The 21,691-nt window shown below is 41.5% G+C and overlaps 1 protein-coding gene across 2 annotated transcripts in view; it reads left to right on the plus strand.

The window, feature by feature from the left end:
* The window catches only part of GMDS (GDP-mannose 4,6-dehydratase), a 577,786-nt gene that overhangs the window by 256,932 nt on the left and 299,163 nt on the right, over positions 1-21,691 (plus strand). For both annotated transcript variants that reach the window (XM_019542456.1, XM_019542466.1), the window contains exon 7: positions 17,209-17,336. In XM_019542456.1, the coding sequence (XP_019398001.1) occupies positions 17,209-17,336 (128 nt within the window). The remainder of the gene's footprint in view (positions 1-17,208; positions 17,337-21,691) is intronic.

The raw sequence follows: 21,691 nt of genomic DNA on the forward strand, positions 1-21,691 counted from the left end.
CCTCCCCCCCCCCCCAAAAAAAAAGACTTAAATAACAATTACATGGCCCAGAAGTGTTTTATTATAGAGTTTTATCATATGATTATTTGCAAAGAAAAGAGAATCCATACACAGGGAAGGGATGAGATGAAGGGCATGGAGGCCATGAAGGGCATTTTTACATATGCAAGCGCCGCAGCACCGGGCACTTTGAAAAGTGCCTGGTGCTGTGACACTTGCAGTTGCATAAGCGGCATATCATCGCTTGAGAAAATGGCAGCAGTGTGCTTTTGAACTTAAACACATAGAAGATGCTTTTGTTCAAAAGTGCACTGCTGCCATTTTCCGGTGTGCTGACATGCGTTTTACCCCTTATACAACTGCATGTAGCGCAGCACGGTTGACATTGACTTTTCTTGATTAATCGAGTCTGCTCAGATTAATTGAGTCTCCTCCAAAGCGGCGGATCTCTGGCGCATTGCAGGACAAAAAATATATGTGTATAAATGCCCAGAGTTCCTGGAAGGAGGTAATCTCACTAGAAGCCACAGGTGTTCCATGCCAAAGGTAATAGAGCTCTGTGTTTTATTAAATATTCTTGGTTCCCTTTCCCCATACAGGTTTGGAGCTTGATACAGCTACAGCCAAAGGAAGTCCTTGAAGCAAGATTCCAGGGGAAGTGAATTGTTTCTAGAGCTTGTTTACCTCCATAGAGATTAGGACTAGAAAGACATAATCTCTTCATTCTTGTTGCAATGTATGGGAAACTCCGCAGTTCTTCACAGTTATTCTCATCCCTTTGGTCCCTTCTCTCAGGGAAAAGCTGTAATTATTCTTATCACTAGCCTTGATATGGGGAAACCATATGATTGCATAAACTTGAAAATGGGTTTAACAAATGTGAAGAACCGAAAAGCTCCTAAATGCAGAACTGATTTCCTAATAGATGTATTCTGTATGATAACAATTGCTAAAGTGTTTACTCACAGGCAAAAATACTTAAATGGCCTCCTTAATCTCTAATTGTTATTGCCCTTTGAGCTTGACCTCTCTTGATGTTTTCTATAAACAATTTAAAGAATAAATGAAGTATTAGAAACAGTTATTATAGAGCAGGAAAATTTATTTGCTTTCCTTGGGTGAAAAGATATCATTTATAAAGGACTGATTACACTCATCTGTTTTCTGGGTAGCCTATAAGTTTACTTTATCATGGCAAGGGAGAATAACAGAGAAATTGTGTCATGGGAGCCAAGTAAGATATTGTAGCGGTAGGAAATCCAATTGCCTTGTTTTACAGCCATTTGTCTTGTCCATAGACTTGGTCAAATGACAGTTTGGATCAAAAGTATTTAAAAGGTTTTCCTGCTTTACAGTAATGAGAACAACAGAGACTTTTATGTTGTAGGAGGTTCTTATAAGACCTTTCCTTCTTTAATATGGCTATCTGCCAGTGCATTTTTATTAAAAGCAGCTTCATATAATAAATTATATAAAATGGCTCTGCTTGGCTTCTTGACTGTCACTAAGGTTATGAGTCAAAAAAAGGGGGCTGGAGAAAAGCTTTTATTCTATGAAACTTAACCATGAAGGTCATCAAACAGGAGCTTGAGAACATTGATAGCTAACTTTGTATTTCTTGTGTATTTTTTTTAAAGATGTCAGTCTGTATCTATAATAAAATGCTGGGGAACATGGATGCAATCCATCTTTGAGCCTGAGCCTCTTCATATTTATTCAAGTATAAACCAGCAAGTGGCTGTGTTGTAATTAATTGAGAACACATAGATACCAAACCTTCATACATGAGATCAGAATCAGGGTTGTTTCTACTCCAGCAGTAGCATTACTAGGGGTGGGTGAGCAAGGCATCAGCCCCCAGGCACCAACTTAGGAGGTGTGCCAGAATCCCCTGCTCCTAAGGTGACCACCTTTTCAAAATGAAAAGGCAGGACACATGCCCGCCTCTCTTCCCATGTCCCCTTCTGCCAGTGGCATGGCTGGAGCAGAGCCAAGCCCAGTGTGGGTGCAAGCAGGCTGCATACTGTGGGCTCAGGGCTCCCCACCCTGCTGCCTTTCCCTTGGCAGCCTTATGCTGGCCATGCACCCTCTGCCTGCCTGACAGCAGTGAGGAGCACAACTTCATTCTGCTGCAGCCCCCACCTTTCTGGGTGGGCAGGGATGTTGTACCATGGTGGTGTGGCCAGCACAGGGCTCCCAGGGGGAGAGCAGCAGGGCAGGGAGCCCCAAGCCCACAGTGGGCAGCCCACATCTGCCCCACAGAAATCTGGACTAGCCGCCCTTGGCTCCATCCCACTCCACACCCTGGGCCCTGGACCCATGCACTGCCCTGGCTGGGCAGTGCCCCCAGCCCCTGCCCCACTCCCCTCCTCAACATCAGGGTCCCAATCTATTTCCCTTGGCCCCCCTACAGGGAACTGGATTTTCCATTCAGGATGGCAGCATTCCAGCCTGCAAGGGGCTGCTGGGGGTGGGATGCAGGGGGTGCCACATGCATGTTCATGCCTACACACATGCATGAAGCCTGGAATACAGCTAGGCAGTATGGAAAGCAGCTCCCCGCAGGTAAGTCTATGTGGGAGAGGGAGCAGGCAGACCATGCTGTGGCAACAGCACCAGCTGGGGACTCTTTTTGAGTCGTTGGCACACATAAAACTTCTGTGTGCCCCTCTCCTGCTCTCAGCAACACCACAGCTCAAAACCTGCAATATTCTCACCTCCAATTTGCAAGTTCAAGAAGCAGGAATGAAGCCAGGGACTAGTTTTCTCTTAAGTTATCAAAACAACAGGACCTTTTGTCTGCAAAACAACAGGGCATGGGAAGATGTCTGCTTCTCCTCACTCATGTGGCCTTTTCAGTCTCCTCTCCTATCTCCCAGAGAGGCAGACAGAATGGAAGCAGAGGAGCAGTAGGGACGGGAAAGGAGTGCCAGCAGTTGCTCACTTTAGTGACTGGAGAGCAAGCTGTCTTGCACCCAAAATCTGCCAAGCCCAGCTCTGCTGCCGCTGGAGTAAAAGGGGCCTTTTGCCTTTATAGTATATTTAGCAATAAGAGAGGCACAGCCATTTTTACAAGCAGTATTTGATTGGAGGAGGAGGGAGAGAGAATGTTATACACAAGTGTATCTTTCCTTCCCTGTTCTGCTATAAAAATAAAGGGAAGATGAGAGGAGAGGGAAAGGTAGTGGTATACTGTACATTTTAGGAAGATAAACAGTATAATAATCCATTTTTCCACTTCTGAGACTGTGTTTTAGCTATTCCTTAGGGTTTTACATTCATCCTTTATTTTCAAATATACAATGTGCTCTGTAGGCAGGTGTGATGTATACCAGTGGTTCTCAACTTTTTTGGACTCAAGGACCCCCTCACTCCTGACCTGCAGCCCCCTGGCCCTGCTGGTGCCCCTCACTCCTGACCAACAGGAGTGCAGCCCCCCAACCCTGCAGTGTATGGGGCAGTGGGGGCATGGTCCAACTGCTGTCACTCTCCTCAGGCCACCCGTGCTGTCCCCCACCCCACCTCCCCTCTGGTGGTGGGTAGAGGTGAGGGCAGCATGGACCCCACCCCAGTCCGGTATAAGTCACACTGCTGACAGCGCAGCTGGTGTGGGGGTCTCAGCAGCATTAGCAATGAGTCTCACAGCCATGCTTTGCCCTCCCATGCTAGGTCCTGCTCACTGGGCCTTAGAGGTGGTTCCTGCCCATGTTGATCTGGACAGGCTGCAGCCCCATGCCCACTATGGGCACAGAAATCTGGGGGGGCACCCAGATTTGCCTGCAGGGTGCAGCAGGGCAGGGTGGCCTGCAGGGAGGAGTAGAGCATGGTGCTGTAGCAGGTTGTGCTGCATGAGAAGATGCATTCAAAGAGCTTGCTGGGCTGCTTCACCAACAGCACTGCAGCGTGCCCCTACAGCTCATATAGTGCCAGGCTCAGGCAGCAGAAGCCCAGCACAAAAAGCGCCTAGTCTAAGCCCCCTGCCTGGTAGCAGTCTGTGCCCAAACACAGCTCTCCCACCTGTTCCCTCAGATGTGGGCCCCCTGAAACCTGCTCATGTCTCTCCAGGAGGCTGCACATTGCCAGTTGAGAACTGCTGATGTACGCTACTCCGCAAAGTACCAAAACCTGAGCAGGAGGTGCGGGATACATCACAAGCTCAAAATAGATGTTACATGAAGCCTAAATCGCTCTTGAATCAGAATATCTCTGAACCCCAGCTCTTAGCTCAGAATATGAAGGTTGTGTGGGACAGAGGTAGGTTTGCCTCTGGCTCAAGGGAGGTCCCTTGTCATGAGATGACATATGAAGGTTATGCATGTAAGTTCCAAGCTTTCATGCTCCCATACTGTGCTGCATTTCAGAGCCTGGAGATATCAACAGGCTGTAGCAGTTTTAAAATAATAACTATGAATTTTCTCTGTTTATCTCTGTTCAGTGGGATGACCGTTAAGTCCTTTGTGTTTATTTTCTGATAAGCCCTCATCAGTCCTTTAACTTTAAATCAGGTGTGTTTCTGAATAATATCTGGTAGGAAATTTATTAAATAGTAGGCAGGGTTTAAAAGATTCTCTCATGAATAATAGCCAAAAGGTGGCAGCTACAGTATCCCCAACAAATACACATTATGAATGGTCCTCTTTTAAGACTAGAATTCCTTTAAACATGCCTGTTGGGTTTTGAGTACCTGCAGTTAAATAGTGTTGCTCTTGGCAGGGCTTGGTGAGCAAATGAGGCATAATCTCTCTGATCTCAGTAGTCTGGTCAGTCATCCATGACATTCTCAGTGTCTTTTCTTTCTACACCCTGTCTGAACAGAGCCCATAGCCCAGGCAGCACTCAGTGGGGTTGCCAAAGATCACCATGTGCATTAGAGCAGCAGATGGCAGGACAGTGGAAAATATGCAGCCCCAAGGCTTGGGTTCATGTGGGGTTCAGGCTTAAATTTGACCTATTCCCTACCCCACCCTCCTTCTTGAACTGTCCATTGAGGATGATGATTCTCCATTGCAACCTCTAAAATTAGGGGGTCTGGTTTAAGGGCTAGGTTCTAGATTAGAATGCTATTTAAAAACTCTTATTCTTATAGGTGCTTAGAGTACACAGAAGCTTTTGCTTTTCTTTTAGTCCTGATTTCAGTAGTTTGTATAGAAGAGAACGTGAATAAGATTACACCCAGAAAACTATGTTAAGGAGCATCATTAAGGTTTGCAACCCCAAAGTGACTCAGAAGTTAAGCAACACCAAAATTAAAGTTGCCCATACAAAGTTTATTTGACTGCACTGCATGTCTGTGCTCTGATATAATCCTTAGGTACATAAACAAATACTCTTCCTGCAGTACCTCTGCTTCACTCAGAGTTCGTGTTCGTGATGGACTATATTCACTTAATAATCTTCAATATTTTATTTTGCCCTCATTGTGGGGTTACTGCTCACTATTCAAACCCTGCTCTGGAGACAGAATTACTAATTTCCTCATAGGTAGGCCAAATTCTTTGGATAGATGTGATCTTTTATCAGACCAACTGAGTAGTTGGAACAAAGCTTTTGGGCACAATCAGCCTTCTTCAGGCCTAGGGAGTCTCTGCTGTTCTAAGATCTCCAAAGAATGAAAGAAGATAAAAGTGTGATAGGATGTCAGTGAGAATGTAAATAGGTGGAAATTAGGAAAACAAAAGGTAGAGAAGAGAAGGAGGGGAGGAAATGAGGAGAGAAAAAAGCCAGAGGTAGGTAAGAGAGACAAGTGTAGTAGTTTTCCAAGGTAAAAAAGGCTTTCCTCGTGGCTTCTCAGTGCTGCTCATCACTGAAATACCAGAGTGCTTCCCAAACATTTATGAACTTATTTTCATAACAGCCTTTTAATAGCTGCTGCTATCTGTTTTTACAAATGGGGAAAGGGCAAATTTTCAGCTAATTTTGATTGGACAATTGGAGATACCTAGTCTGTTATTTTTCTGGAATACTTAGCATTGGAGCACTTAATGTATTCAAAATAAGTGCTCAGCATTTCTTTAAATTGAACCCGGGAATCCCTTAATTCAGGCACCTACCAGATAGGGGTTGCATGGTTACTAATTGACGGAAAAGTTTTGTTTTGGTGAATTGCCTGACGACACAAGGGGCTCAGTGGAAAAGACGGGCATAGAATCTAGTTCTCCAAGGCAGCACTCAGCTCTCTGTACCATGAGGCCATTGCTTCTCTCCCTGCAATCCCCTTGATCTTTCAATGCATGCTTTCCATCTTTCACAACAAGTGAAGATCTGTTTCTGCTGATGATATTGGCCTTTGTGGCCCCAATCCTGTCTCTTCCTTATACGCAGACACTGAAGAAAGAACCCTGTTGAATGAAGAATCGAATGAAAGTTGCACAGGGAACTTGCATTCCAACATTTTCTAACTTCGGTGCAAAACTGCAGCCTTAATAATTCAATGTAGCTTTTGCTTGTAAAATATAGATATTGTGTGTGTGTGTGTGCATGCAGGTGTGCATGTATGTATTTGTGCACACGTGGTAGGAAAAATTATGTTAAGAATCTGATTTAAAAGACAAAGCCAGGAAATGCATAACTCAGCTAACATTCTGTCCTTAGCTCACCCCATTGTGGAGGATTATAGTGATCTCCAAACAGCGGGTGATCCAACTGCCTCTTCTGTTCTTAGAGGAAGTATAAATGGGAAATATCACAAAAGCAGGATAACACCGTATTTCAAGAGTCCACAATGAAAAAAATGTATTTTAAGTTTACAAACCGTAGTGCAGTCCTAGGTAAAACAGATTGAATTCTGGGCCCCAGTAGAAATTTCACTGAGATGATCTTGATTTTGCTGTTTAATTAAAGTTCTTTACCTTTTAATACAGTTGTTTTCTGTTGCCCCTTCCTGTTCTAGGGGGTAGCATAAATGGAACTTTCTTTGAACATTTTTGCAGCTCTTTCACTTTGGAATTCACAGCCCAGATTCTCTGCTAGTGCGAATTGGTGCAGATTCATTGGCTTCAGTGGAGCTGCATCTATTTGTGAGGAGAGAAACCTGTGCCTGTTATGGATAACTATTATGAATTCACATTTAAGTAGACATCCACTGCTCATACACTCATATAAATGCAGAGATGACAGACTACCAGTTACCTGATAAAACTTCAGTGAAAATTTCTACTTATTAGAGATTATTGAGATATGCAACATCTCACTGAAATTAATATAATTTTCAATAAAAAGCCATAATGTTAACATTTAATCTGTGATAAAAAAATCTTCTAAGTAACTACAAGCACAATTGATGCATACGCTGTCTAGTTTTCTACATAAACAAGTTTTCTGCTTTACAATGGAGATAGAATTCATCACCATTACCAACCATATTACTAATAATTTTGTTGGCTGGTGTGCTGCTGAAAAATATTTAATTGATTTAATCCTTTTGGATGAAATAGACAATAATTAAATTTGAGATGACAGCTTGCACAGAGAATGGAAGTTCCAAGCAATTTAAAACATACGAGTTATACTGTTAATCCTTGGAACTGACAGTGGTGTCAGATATGTACTTTTCACATACATTAGTCTGAGTGCTAAAATGTTGATCGTTCATAATATGTGCTCTAGTTGGAAGATGGTTGCTCCGAGTATTACTAGGGAAATTCATGATCTGTATATATGAGGAAGCTTGGATAGGGATAGTTCTCCCCCTAGCCACAGGGGCCTGAATTACTCAGTCAAGAAGGGAGCGGAGTAATGTCTGTTGCTACTGCTACACATTACATATATTAGACAATTAACTGATGAATCTCGCAATGCTTTTTTAAACCAGCCACACATGCAAAGTAAGACTGGCCACAAGTGCAAAGTAATTATCACACAATTGACTTGGTTAATCGTACAATAAATTGAAACAAGACATGCATGCCAAGTAATTATCACACAGTAAAAATGATTTCCAGTGTTAAAAACAGCCAATCAGCTATAAACTTAGTGCTTGAAAGTGTATAACAACTCTATAGCTGGTTTCTCTCCAGGTTTAATTTAAATGAGTAGCAGGGCCCTGTATGTCAGCCTACCCCACATAACCCAAAGGATAGTTCTTCCTCCTCGTTCACCCTGCATGCTAGAGTTTCCAAGGAACAGATAACTTGTGCTTAACTGGCTGGGAATCACTGTTTGTACAGGGTTAGTTCCTAAATGAAACAATTTAAGTATAGGTAGGTGCACACAGATGTAGTTTCACCAGAAATCTAGCATGGCATATCCACTTAGGGGTCCTGATCCTTTGTATTAAATATGATAACCAACTGATTACTGTTTTATATTTGTTTAATGTACAGTATCCTGAGTTTAACTTTTACTTAACTGTTTAAGGACTGTCAATGATTTTGTGTTCTAGAGCAGGGGTTGGCAACTTAATGATCTGTGGGCTGCAGCTGGCAGGCAGAGCTGTTTACTCTCGCCTGCAGACATGGGGCTTCAGCAGCATTCAGTGCAAGTGGTTTGGCATCAGTCACTTTCCCAGTGCTGCTGTGGGGAAAATCAGTGACAGCGAGAGCTTTCCCTGTGCCACTGTGGGGAGAAGCAGTGGTGGCTGATTCTTAGTGCCCACCAACCTCTGATGAACTGGGTCATTCCAACCCAGAGTCTGAAAAGGTTGTTGATCACTGTTCTTGAGGATCATAATTTCTCCTACAGTTATTAACTTCAGTGGGCATTGAGGACCAATTCATTACAGCATGTGTATAGCTTTGATTGTTTAAGTGTATTTAAAGAAATGAATAAGAATACTCAAATGCTACAGTGGGTACCTGTAAGCTCATGTCTCATTTGATGAGACTTTTGCAAGAATTTTTGATGCCTGACCTTTTCCTGTCTGTATATATTTCCTGAGATTAAAATATTTTAATTTAAGAAAAACTGTAGAAAGAACATAGTGATAGAACACTTGTGTGGCAAATGGAGATTGTCAGTCTGCTCTTGTATCCTTTTAAGTAAACTCATATAGCAGGATTTGACCAGCACAAAATACTATAAATCCTAACCGTGGAAAATGCAATATTTTTATATTTTTCATGCAATATTCTTTTCCACTGTAAACTTTACTACGGTACTGAAGAATATGCAGTGGTCTCTGACAGGCACCTGCTCTGACTTTCATCATTTTCTGTATTTGCTAAGTGACCAGATCCTAATGTATCTGATCCCACCTAAACATTGGGGGGGGGTTCCCCTTTGAGCTACCTCCTGGCAGCCTTGTGTGTATAAATTTTTCATTATTTTCCTACCAACTTTTACAAAATGAAAAATTCAAACAAATCCAGTTTTCCTGTTTTCCTTCCTCCCAACTCCTGGAGCCCTTTATTACTCAGCCTTAGAAAACCCCTGTCTCTCATGTTATACCCTGCAGCCGTGGAAACCAAAAACTATACCATCTTAGGGACTATGCTGAGGTACTGCATACCTTGCAATCACAAAGGCCCCCAACATGGTCAGGCAGTCCTACTGCATTACGTTTTTGCTTTTACTGTAGCTGTCTAGTAAAGAGCAGAGACTTTGGGCCAGTCTAGTAAAGAGCAGATAAATCCTGCTCCTGTGTCACCTCACTCCCCAATTCACACCACTGCTAGTTCCGTCAGAATTCTCTTAGGTTATAGGTCTTATTTAAATATTAAATGAGGAGTGAAATAAATTGTGTATGAAAGTGTACACCTGGAGCCACAAGCTTAGGTGTGCTATTCTTGGCTCTGATGGTGATTACTTCTGTGACATTAAGAAAATCATTTCACTTTCGTTCCTCAGTTTCTCCAATTACAAAATGAGGGCAATACTCAAAGAATGCCAGTTGAAAAGTACCAAATAAATAGGAAGTGGGGCTAATCATTCTTTGTAAATAACAATTCTGCAATTTTTGTTGAGCTTTTTTAATTTTCATGGGAAAAAGAATGGAAGTGATACACTAATGGGATTTAATCAGTAGTAAAGTACTTTATTGTCATAAAGAGTGTCTTCCTAGTTGTAAATATTTATTGAAGTTTCCTAAAGTTTCCTAAATTTCCATGGACTTACTTAATGGAGTGGTAATTTTTTTTTACCGTTCTAAGTGTATATTGCAAAAAAAATTAAACACAAAAAAAACCCAAAACAAAGTGTGAAACTCATATTTGCATATGAATAAAACTAAAAAGGACTAGAGAGTATTACAAATAAGATCAGCAATAAGATTAGCATCTTCATATGAAGGATTAAAAAAGTAAGGTCATTTCACCTTCTGTTTCATCTGTTGCTGAGGTCAGAGAAACATTTCCTGTATTGTGCGTGACTGAATAATGAATTGCTTGTGAAGCTTTGCACCACTATCTGAAGTGTCTTTCATTTGTGAAAAACAGATAATGGGACTTGCTGTTCCATAATGGCTATATCTGGTAATCAACTGAACAATGAATGTATCATCTAAATGGTAGAAAGGGAAGGAGTGGAAATGTGCTTTAGTTACAAGTGTCTCTGCTGATATCATTTAATGTAGGGTTAAATAAATAAGGATTTGGTATGTCAGGTTAAAAGTGAAGTTATCGGTGATGCATATAGTTAAGTTTAAGAAGGTGCTGAATAGATCCTATATGAGAAACACCTAAATGCAGCACTGTCCCTTGGCTAATTTAATAATTTAATCACAAATCACACTTTGAAATGAATGACGTTACTTAAAATCAGTGTAAACAGCTGGTGCCTTATTTTCCTTTGATTTATGCTAGCATAGCTCCATTGGCTTCAGTGTAGTTTGCTCTTAATTCACATCAGTATAAGCAAGAGGGGAATATGGATTTCTTTTCTGACAGAAACAGTTTCATTATTTAATTTTAATAAGCCATATAAACAAACTAGCTCCTAGGAGAATGGAAATTATGAGTAGTTTAGACTTTGGGGCAATCAAAACATTTTAATGATCTCATTAAATATATCATTTGCAGCATATATGTGTTAAAAGAAATATGTTCCCTTTGTTTAGTAAATGCATCAGGTATAGCATGTGTTTGAACATGCTGGACCTCCATTCCAATCTTTGCCAGAACCTAAGAAACATATGGAGAAAAATTCCCCTTTTTCTCTTGCCAGCATCTGTAGAGACAGAGGCCTTTTTGTCATTAGCCTTCAAGTGTTATCTGCAAAGACTAACAAGAATGAAGTTACTGAAATCTGATAGACTGCATTATTACTGCATCAGCAGACAAAACTCTTGGGGTAGAGGTGATATATTTTATTAGACCAAGTAGATAGTTGCAATTTTTTTTATTAATTTGCAAGCTTTCAGGCCCAAACACTCTTCATCAGGCAAACAAAAATTCAAAGATTGTAAAAATTCTCCCAGGTAGAAACGAAACTTCATAATGCAAAGAAGAAATAAAAGATGTAATAAAAGTTCTCTCTTTCTTACCCAGGAGAACCCCATACCATCTTTTATTTCTCCTGTCCAATATGAAGTTTTGTTTCTGCCTGGGAGAAATTTTACAAACTTTGAATTCTCCTTTGCCTGATGAAGGGTGTTTAGCCATGAAAGCTTGCAAATAAAAAATATATATATATATTTTTTGCAACTATCTATTTGGTCTAATAAAAGATATGGCTTTTACCTCAAGAGTTTTGTTGGTCTATGCCTCTAGACCAATGCAGCTACCAGCAATATCTCTTATTACTGCATCTGAATTGAGACATATTACTATCAAAGCGTTACTAAGGTGTCTGCCCCTACATGCTATTACAGGAATTGTGATGGATTTTTCCTATGCATGGTATAAGTAATCTTATATATTATTATGGAAATTCTGTAGTCAAAGGCCAAAGCTTGGAGTATTATGCTGGCTGTGACACTTTAGTAACAGGTTGTTGAAGTGTATTTAGCTGCAGCAGTTTGAGAGATATTGGGATGGAAAGAGGAATAGTTACTTACCTTGCTGCAATTTGTTCTTCAAGAAGTCTGGACCATGTGGCTTCCACTTCTGATTGTGTATGCTCTTGAAACATAAGAGATGGACCTTCTCAAGGAGAACTACTTCATTCAGATTTGAAAGTACAAGATAGAACACAAGGGATGAAATATTAGTTGCACTGAACTGATGGTCCAGGATTTAAAGTAATGTATATATGGTCCCTGACAGATATTAAAATGATGGTGCAGTTGGGATTGGAGTAATTTTATGCCCTGTCCCAAACATTGCATCTCCTGTCATGCCATTTTAGAGTTTTTATAAAAGCTCCTTTATATCAAATCAATCAAATTATTTTCTTGTAGAGAACAAATTTGGAGGAACTGCACTGAAATCAATAGCAGCAAAAGTGAGAGCAGAATTTGGTTGCTAGTGTTTGTTTGTTAGTCTTGTTACTGTTTGAGCACAGCAGGCATGTAAAGCAAATGTTTTTTCTTCCAAGCTTCTACAAGGCCTTTCAGTATGTTCCATCCATAAGTATACATGCATGGTCCCACAGTATCCATTGACAAAACAACCTTATAAATTGTATAGGAGTTCAAAAATTGTTCTGAATCTGAATAAGTGAGGGGAAAGAGCAACACATGCACAATCTCTTTTGCACCCACAGCTGAGTGGTAAATCTAGCATACTTAGCCCCATTTGGGGGAAGAAGGAATGCTTTTCATCACATTCCATCATTTGGTCATTGTACTTCTGTCAGATATCAAGAGCCCAGGGATAGCCTCTCCTGCTTTGACGTTTTGATTAAAAATCAAAATATGTCAAGCTAAAATCACTCAATCAACAGCAATGCATTTTGACTGACTGATAAGTATTTGAACTCTGCAAGTTCATTTTTCTCTAGACGTAAAGGATGAAGGCTGCCTTATGGGCCCCAAAGACTGAGGGAGGAATGCAAAGCCAGGAGACAATGGGATTCTCATATCTCTCCTTTCTTAAAATTCCTTTGTGGTTTTTTTTTCTCTTAATATTTCTCACACTGAAAACCTTTTTTTTAAAAGGGGCCTTCAATTTATACTGACATGGTCAAAAGCACTGCCACAGGTGGTAGCCCTGATGGAAATACAAATACAGGTATCCACAATTGGTGTTTTAACCACTGCATCATATAAACCAGCTCAGAGGCGATCTTAGATGATGCGGTGCCAAGAGATCCAAGGGGCACAGTGGCATAGTTGTACCCCTCTTCCAGAAGGAAGGTCACATGCCAGCAGCTCCATTTGTCCATGGTCCCTGATGCCAAGTTCCCTTGCTGTGTATGGTGTACATCTAGAGCCTCAGGCTGGAGTGGCACACCCACACCTGGGGAACCAAAAAATAAGGAAGGAGAGCCTCCCACTGCTGTCCCCAGCTAATGGATTCGGGAGGCCCCAAGATGACTTCAGCCCTGTTCCAACTGGGGGCTATTAGGAGTAGTTGCATAGGAGGCTGGGTCACTGCTCCCTCCTCCTCCACTACATTTTTCCCAATGGCCCAAAGGCTTCAGGGATACATGGGGAGCAGGCAGGTAGAAGGAGTGCCTGGAAGTGGAGGGATCACCCACTGATGCTGCAATCCCCAGCCTTGCCCAGCACTTAGGGCAGCTGCTCCCTGCATCAGGAGCACTCAGGACAGTGGAGAAAATGTAGCAGACGAGGGAGCAAGGAGCTGGCGTTTCATGTAGATGCTTCCCACAGCCCCCAGCTGTAGCAGGGCAGGAGTGGTCCTCAGGCTTTCCCTGCCCCTAGGTCAGCTGGAGGCAGAAGTGGAAGCTGGCTTCTGGGTGCTTCTGCTCCCTGTCCACCCTCCACGTATCCCTTATTATTTGGGAGCAGATGCTGGAAGGGAGCACCTGTCCACTACTATGCTGTACCCATACCCCATGCTGTCACTTACTGAAGTCCCCAGTCAGAGAGGACCAGGAGCAGCCCTGGGGTTCCCCTGCCCTAGACTTCCTCTGCCTTGGGTCATCTGGGAACAGCAGCAGTAGTAGGCAGATCCCTCTTGCCTGCACCCAGAGCCAATCCATGCTGAAGAGGGGAGGGGGTGCCAAGGGCTGTGCATGTGTGTGTATGGGGAGGGAGGAGTCTTACCCATCTCCCCCAGAAGCTGCCCTTGTGTAGTCTATGGATGAGAGGGAGAATGCAACCTCCCCTGCAGCACTACGGTATGTCCTGCACCCTGCTTTTCAAATGCCTGGATATGTCCTCGTGCAGTGGTTAAAATACCAGCCAGTCAGTCATGCCCCCACCGACACTACTTCCAATAATTTTCTCATGGGAAATTTTAAGAAAAAATGCTACCCTAGGTATAGCAGAGTCCTGGAGATCTCTTAAGGAAGAAGGAAGTGAACTATTTCTGTGCCCCAACACTTATTTTGTTTTTAGCACTAAAAAAAAATCTGTAGAACTTTGTATAGATATATAGATGAAATTACTCCATAGAAGAGAGACGTCCTGTCTGCCAAGTTTCAGGTCAAAGCAAATTTTTATGCCCAAATTACAGAGCCCTGGAAATAGGGCTTTATAATGGAAATGCTGACCTCACCTTAACTACTGTGTATGGCTGTAGTGGGCATCATTTTAAGTTCTAGTTATGATGTGCATTTAATGGCATGAGCTCAAGCATGAAGTGTAATAGGATATTTTAAGATACTGTGTTTGAAGATAATCAGTATTTAAACATTATTTATGATCCACATCATTTCAGTGCCTCTGAAACATGTCATTCAATCCTTAGTCTAGGGTCGCATAAAAAATCATGATCACATATCCCAAACTGAACAATAGCTTAGCTTTCATGCACTGCTTTTGTAACGTGGTACTTAAAATTAGGTCAGCCCATACAGAAGATCTGAAGCATTTTGACTAAGCTTTTACCAGAGTATTGCCATATAGTAATAGTTCATATTTTTCATCTCAAATCTCTCTCACTTCTATTGTTTGGGGTTCTTCATTAAGTACAGATGTATAGCTGTAGATATATAGATAACTTATTTTTGGTTTTTTGTGTACGGCCACTGATAACATTAGCTTCTAGTGGTAATGCCTCCTTATATCCTGCGTAGTAGTGTTGATCATGCTTTAGTCAGTACCATGTTAAACCAGAAAAAATCAACTCTTTTTGTGTTGCCTCTGGAGGTAATAATGCCAAAATGGAGGTTCTTTAACCTAGTAGGTTAAGGCATTAAATCTTGCTGCAGCACAGATGATGATTATAACTTTCATTGTTGATATGGTGAATGGGAATGCTGTGCTGAAAGCTGCTCATTTCACGTGTTCTCCCTTGCAGTCTAAAACCTCAGACCATATATTTTAACTCTGTCCCTGAGAAAAAAAAACACTGGTGGTGAAAAGTACCTCTTCTGTTCATGTGGGAAATATAATGTGATTTCAATGCAAACTTTTGCATTGCCCTGAATAGATTTGGATGACAATTAAAATGTAATAAAACGAAAAGCACCATTACAAATATTAGGAATTCTTGAAGTCTTAAAGCAGTTTACTAACATTATACAAGGAATAAAGGACCTTATGTAAAATCTGCTGTTGACTTCAGTGAGCTCTGCATTCCACTCCAGCTCCATAGCTGTTATAGAGGACTTGGAGCACTTCGCTTTACAAAAATTGCAATAACACAAAAGCCAATTTGACTTTCCCCTGTTTTGGAGTAACACTAGAATAAAATTCTCTTTTTTCCCTTTTTTCTTCTTTTTTTGGAGTATTCCAACCATGTCACAGAGGATTGGCTGAGGCTTTGATCCTGCAGTGGCCTGTGGATAGGTATCTCTCTATTATCCATACCTGTCACATTCAAGTTTTCACACATGCAGGTTGGGTGAACATAAATTTATCATGGTTTTGTGTGCATGCCTTTGTAAATCTGATTCTCAGTGTCAAGTAGTGCAGTTGAGATAAGATAAGATTTTTTTTTCCACAAGACAAATTCGTAGTCACTAAATTATTTCTTATTTTTTAAATAAATGCACCAGAATGCCATTAAATATTTAGCATTTATATTTAAGATTCTGATTAATCTGTTCCTTGGAATTTTGATTTTTCCATCTTTCCAGTGAGCAGGGTTTGAAAGTAATGTTTCCAAAACTGTTTGGTTTTTTTTTTGTGGGGGAGAATTAAATAGTGCAAAGCAGTACCCATGATTCATTTATTTTTGGACTAAAGGTTATGGTCTGAAATATTGCACAGTATCTCATACAGTAAGTCCAAAGAAAGACCATTTGTTAGACCAGCAGTGTACAAGTGTACCTAATAAAAGCTGAATCATATCATTGAGATGCCTGCAGCACTGGTTTGTTGTTTGAATGTGAATAATCATTTACAAAAAAATTGTGCTTTATTCTGTTAATGCTCCTGGTTTCTATTTAGATAAAGTATGTCTTGTCACTACTCACTTATGTCCTTTGACTCTTTAATTGTCATGTGCTTTTGATTTTAGTGGCATATTAGCGTACTAGTACCATTGGGGTTGTTCAGCCTCAATTCACGAGAGTAAGATCTGTTAACCTCTTCTTTTGAGGAACCAATTGATCAGTTTTTAAAAGTATTGGGATCAGATTCTCATTATTAAACATTAAAAAAGTAAAGGCAAATACTATTTTAAGTAACTCTAAGGGAGCAGAGGTGGCATGTGACTTTTGGAGGGAAACATGCAGAATCCCACTACTTGTGGTAGAATACACTTGTGCAGTTCCCAAACAATAAATTTGGGACTGCTATGTTAATATCTTGCCCAAATTGAGGGACTGAGAATCCCAAATGGATGTATTCTCTTTTCTAGTGAAACAGTAAAACCCTTTGAAGGAAGTTTAATTTTTGGACAGCCATACCAGCAGTTTTATTAATAGACAAAAATTATATGTATATATTTTCTTTATGAAATTGAGGGTGGTCTAAAATGCCTGTCTTCTGTTCTTTATGTAACCTTTTGCATTTGTGTTCAGAAACTGACATTCCAATTGATTTTCCTTGGCCTTATGCCTGGATTGAATACTGAGACAGCAAATTAGGCGTGCTTAAGAAGTCCCACAAAGAAAGATGTTTGCCATGAAAGAGAAGCTAATGTGACTCTTATTTGAAGCATCTTAGCTTACTGAAATGATTAAATGATGGCATTGTATAAGTGAGTTAAAGCACATGGGAGTAAAGACTTGAAAGAAGTTGCCATGAGTAGAGTTTTGGGGTCCTACTAAAGATTGCTCTCAATACATATAAACATGCTGTTATTTCTACTTCCTTTTCAGGGGCTAATTTTGTAACTCGAAAAATTAGCCGGTCGGTAGCCAAGATTCACCTCGGACAGCTGGAATGTTTCAGTCTGGGCAATCTGGATGCTAAGAGAGACTGGGGCCATGCCATGGACTATGTTGAGGTAGGCTATTGGCCATGTGCCCTCTTTGAAATGCTTTCTGTGGTTGATATGTTTAATGGAATAACTTCAGTCAACATGCATGACGTGCAGAGGGGTATCTCATGAATTTTTGCCCACAGAGGCCTGTTAACTTAGTGTTGTTCTCAGTTGCAGACTAGGGAGTTCAATAACATAGTGGTCTACCCCAAGCAAGACCTAAACAGAAAAATAAATCTTTGGGTTTATATTTCTTTCCTGAATTACTCTGTGGGGGGGGACACAACGACTATAAACTGGATCTGTTTTAAAAGGCTTTTTTGCCTATTGTTTCCGAAACTTTTTTTCATTAAGACCATAGCAAGATGCAGTGAAACCAGAATTTAAAGACCTTCTGTATGAGCTGGTGGCCTGTTATCAATCTGGGTTGTTAATGTTATTGGTCTGGTCTGGTCTGTGTAGGAAAGGAGCTTCACATTAATATTATAATGACAAGCATTGTGTGTGCCTGTCAGTTTCAAATCAGTTTAAAATATTTTCATACTCTAAATTTATTTCTAGCTGTATATGAGATATATATATTTAATTTTTTTTTTTAACTGTAAATATTGAATTGTAGAGAAATGTGAATGACGTCATAAAATACTGTCTTTTCCCTGGGTGACTCTGGTCCTCATTTTGGTGCTTAAAGTTTTCCTATGATCATCAATAATTCCTCTATGAGAAACAGGATCTGGCTTACCAGTTCATTGGTGTGATTCAAAAAGAGGGCAATTGTTTGTTTGTTTGTTTGTTTAATATTTTTATTATTTTAATAACAAAACAAAATACAAAACAAATCAGGTGCTGGGATTTCTTTTAATCTTTATGGGTGGGTTTTTTTCCTTTAAAAAAGAGCTCTGGGGTCTTGATTAAAGCTGTTTACGGAAGCCCCCAGAACTCAACAGTAAGACTAAAATATATCACTAATTTATCCGCTACCTCGATGGACAGTCATGAAAATTAGTGAGGCCTTGCAGTAATAGTGGTAAAATCTTTAAAAAGATGTGGTGCTTCTGTGCATCAAAACTACAAGGTGCATCAAACTATGTGAGTGGGGAAGTATAATTTTGTCAACTGGGCAGTACTTTTGGGCCCAGATTCTGCAATTTAGCATCGTAGATAGCCTGTTATGGTTGTAAACAGAATCACTGATAATACATTACATGATGCATTATATCCACTACTTAGATGGACTCTTTTGTGAGGGACTACAGCATGATTAAGTAACCCTGGAATTGTCCATCATATATTTGCCAGATTTAATTGGGAACTGTAATATATTATTTTGTGTATAAAACTATTTAAATAACTGTAAACAGAATATACAATATTTTTAAAAATCACAGTTATCTTATTTTCAATTAAAACCTGACCTTCTAAGATGAGCAGTATTCTAGAAGAATTTCCTTTTTTAAAATAATTAAAAATGACCTAAAATAAATATTGTAGCAAAACATTAATATTGTTACTCGAGTAAAATATTAAAAGAAAATGTGGAACTTGAGTTTCAGTGTGGATATGCAGAACTGAATTCAGCTTCTTCTACCATACTACCAGTCTGCTGTACTTACACCACGTACAAGCATTAGTGGTTCTACTGGGAGAATCTCTGTTTCCTGGTAGAAATCACAAGTGTACAAGAATTCACACCATTTCTACCAAATCAAAAATGGTGATTTCAGGATTAAAAATAAGTTGACTCCAACCCATTCAAATTGTCTCTTGAGAGAGTTTCTTCTGGGAGAATGGAAATTTGTATGCTTTCCCACAGCTTAAGTCCTCCTATGGAGCTGTGAGGAAAGGCTCCCGTGCTGTCTGGAGACCGAGGTCACCCTGGTCTGGAGAAGGTGTGGAGAGCAGCTGCCAGCTGATTCTTGCTAGCTCTTCACACACCAGGGTCCCTGGAGTAAGAAGCAAGCAGGGGGCTTGTGACACCACTCCCTCTGCTCAGCTCCTGGGGACTGAGCCCAAGAGCCCAGGGGTTGAAAGAGTCAAACAAAATCCCCTGCCTGCCTTCAGTTATTTCAAAATAATTGAAATAAAAATGTATTATATTCAGCAAAACAATGAACTTCCCATTACACTGACCATCAGATAGAGTGTACTCAGCTGGGGTCCCTACCAGGAACACATGTTGGTGATGTAAATAGCATTCCAGATCTCTCTTAATTTACATGTTTTGGGATTTTTCCCAAATCTTCTGGAAATAATTCCTCACCAGGATAGAGTTCATCATAAGTATCTCATTCCCCTGGGAAGCACCCTTCTGGCTCAAGGGAGAATTATCATCAGTTATTAAATTCCTCAAGTATAGTAAGAATGTGCTTAATCCAACCTTTAAATGGCTAAAAAAAAAGAGAGAATAACTTTAAAATGGAAATAAACAACTATTCCAGGTTTTAATGGACTGGAAAATAGGACTTAAAGATTTAATCTTTAGAGTAAATATATTATATAATGTTAGAAAGCAGGGTCATATTTATAAGCATTTGGGGAGCTTCCTTAAATATATGGCTAAACACAAAGGGATCTGTCTTATCCTCTCCATATGTACTTTTAAATCCCATTGATGTTAATACAAGTAACACATGTGCATATAGGCTAGACCACATACTGTCTTTTTAAATTTCCTTATTAGGGATAATAATAAAAACACAAATATATTCAAGCTATATTTTATAAAATATTACGGATGGAATCTTGGTTTTATTAGAGTCCATGGCAAAATTCCCATGGACTTCAGTACGGACAGATTTCATCCTTATTATTTGCTAGTTTTTGTACTGGTAGTATGAAACATAGCAGGTACTTTGAAACCAATAGGAGTCAGGATTTTCAGGTTCTGATTGCAGGTATTCTACTGACTTGTGTTATGATCTTATGCAAACTGTTTCCTGATTCAGTAACGTACTTAAGCATATGCCTAAATGGAAGTGTCTAGTCACTGTGCTGACTTTATGGTACTCACATACTTAAAGTTAGGCACTTAACAAAGTACCTTTGCTGAGTTGGGTTTAATAACTGTCCTTTTTCAAAGTGTTTTTAAAAATGGAATGTGAGTGGTGGAAGGAAGGAGTGCGTGTGTATGCGTGCGCACACTTAATTTTACCAGTTTTGCTTGGGTGTTAAACCTGCAGTGGTTGAAAGTAGACTTTGAGGTTTTGTGCCAAATGAATGAAATCCTGATTTTCTCCTTTAAAGGGGAAAAATGCGGGAAACAGTGGGTTTCCCCTTGCAGGCTGGCAGAGTTCCAGCCTTCAGGGAGCTGTGGAGAGTGGAAGGAGTGTAGTCAAGCTGGAGGTACCATGCACATGGCCACCAGGAAGCCTAGAGAGCAACTCCCCACAGGCAAGTCTGGAGGCAGAGATTGCGGCCCCTAGAGGGATGGAGAGAGAGAATGAGGTGAGCAGGGCTGGGGCTGATGCCTAGCCCGGGTGGTGCATGGGACCAGAATACACGGTGGCAGTGCCTAAGCCAGGAGTGGGACAGAGCTATGGGCAGCTCATCTGTGGGTGCAGTGGGTTGGCTCCCTACCGCTGTGCGCACTCCTGGGTATAGTATGGAAGGCATGTGCTCCCCCCCAGATTTGTGCATGGTGTGGGGGTGGATGCGGGCTGCCCTTGGGGCTCCCTGCCCAACTGCCCTCCCCCTAGGGCCTCCACAGCCCAGTGGGTGGGACACAGTGCAGCAGGGCAGAGTGGACCCAGGCAGAAAGCTTGATGCTGCTGCCATGATCACATGCTGCCATAGCAAGTTGCCCTCTGCCCACCCAGCAACCACGGGGGCAGCATCGGGTTGTGCCCCTCCTTGCTGCCGGGCAGGCAGGGGGTGCCTCAACATGGCAGTGCAGAGCTTCCAGAAGCATCAACGAGTTTCTCCTCCCAACCCTGCTCTGCCCTGCCACACCAGTTCTCACCTGCTGGGCCACAGAAGCCTCAGAGAAAGGGCAGCAGAGCGGGGAGTCTCAAGACCGCAGCAGACAGCCTGCACCCGCTGCCTCCATTGGGCTCCCCTCCAGCCATGCCACCCATGGGGGAGGGGGAGCCAGGCTCTACGCTTCATTCTGCCGCAGCAGCCACTGTCTCCCGTGGGCAGCAGGTAGGACTTGGAGGCTGCTGCAAGAAGCAGGGGTCTATAGACCCTGGGCCCTGGCCCTGTAGCCCTAGTAGCTGGGGGCCCCCTCTGGCAGGGCTGGGGGAGGCGGGGGGCTGTGGAAGGGGAGTGAGGGGTACCAGCACAGGCAGGGGGCTGTGGGTCAGGAGCGAGGGACACCGACAGGCCTGGGGGTGGGTCCAGGGGGCTGTGGGTGGGGAATAAGGGGTACCAGTAGGGGTGGG

This window comes from Crocodylus porosus, unplaced genomic scaffold, assembly GCF_001723895.1.
Source record: "Crocodylus porosus isolate Cpor-Errol unplaced genomic scaffold, CroPor_comp1, whole genome shotgun sequence".
In the NCBI taxonomy this organism is placed as follows: Eukaryota; Metazoa; Chordata; order Crocodylia; family Crocodylidae; genus Crocodylus; species Crocodylus porosus.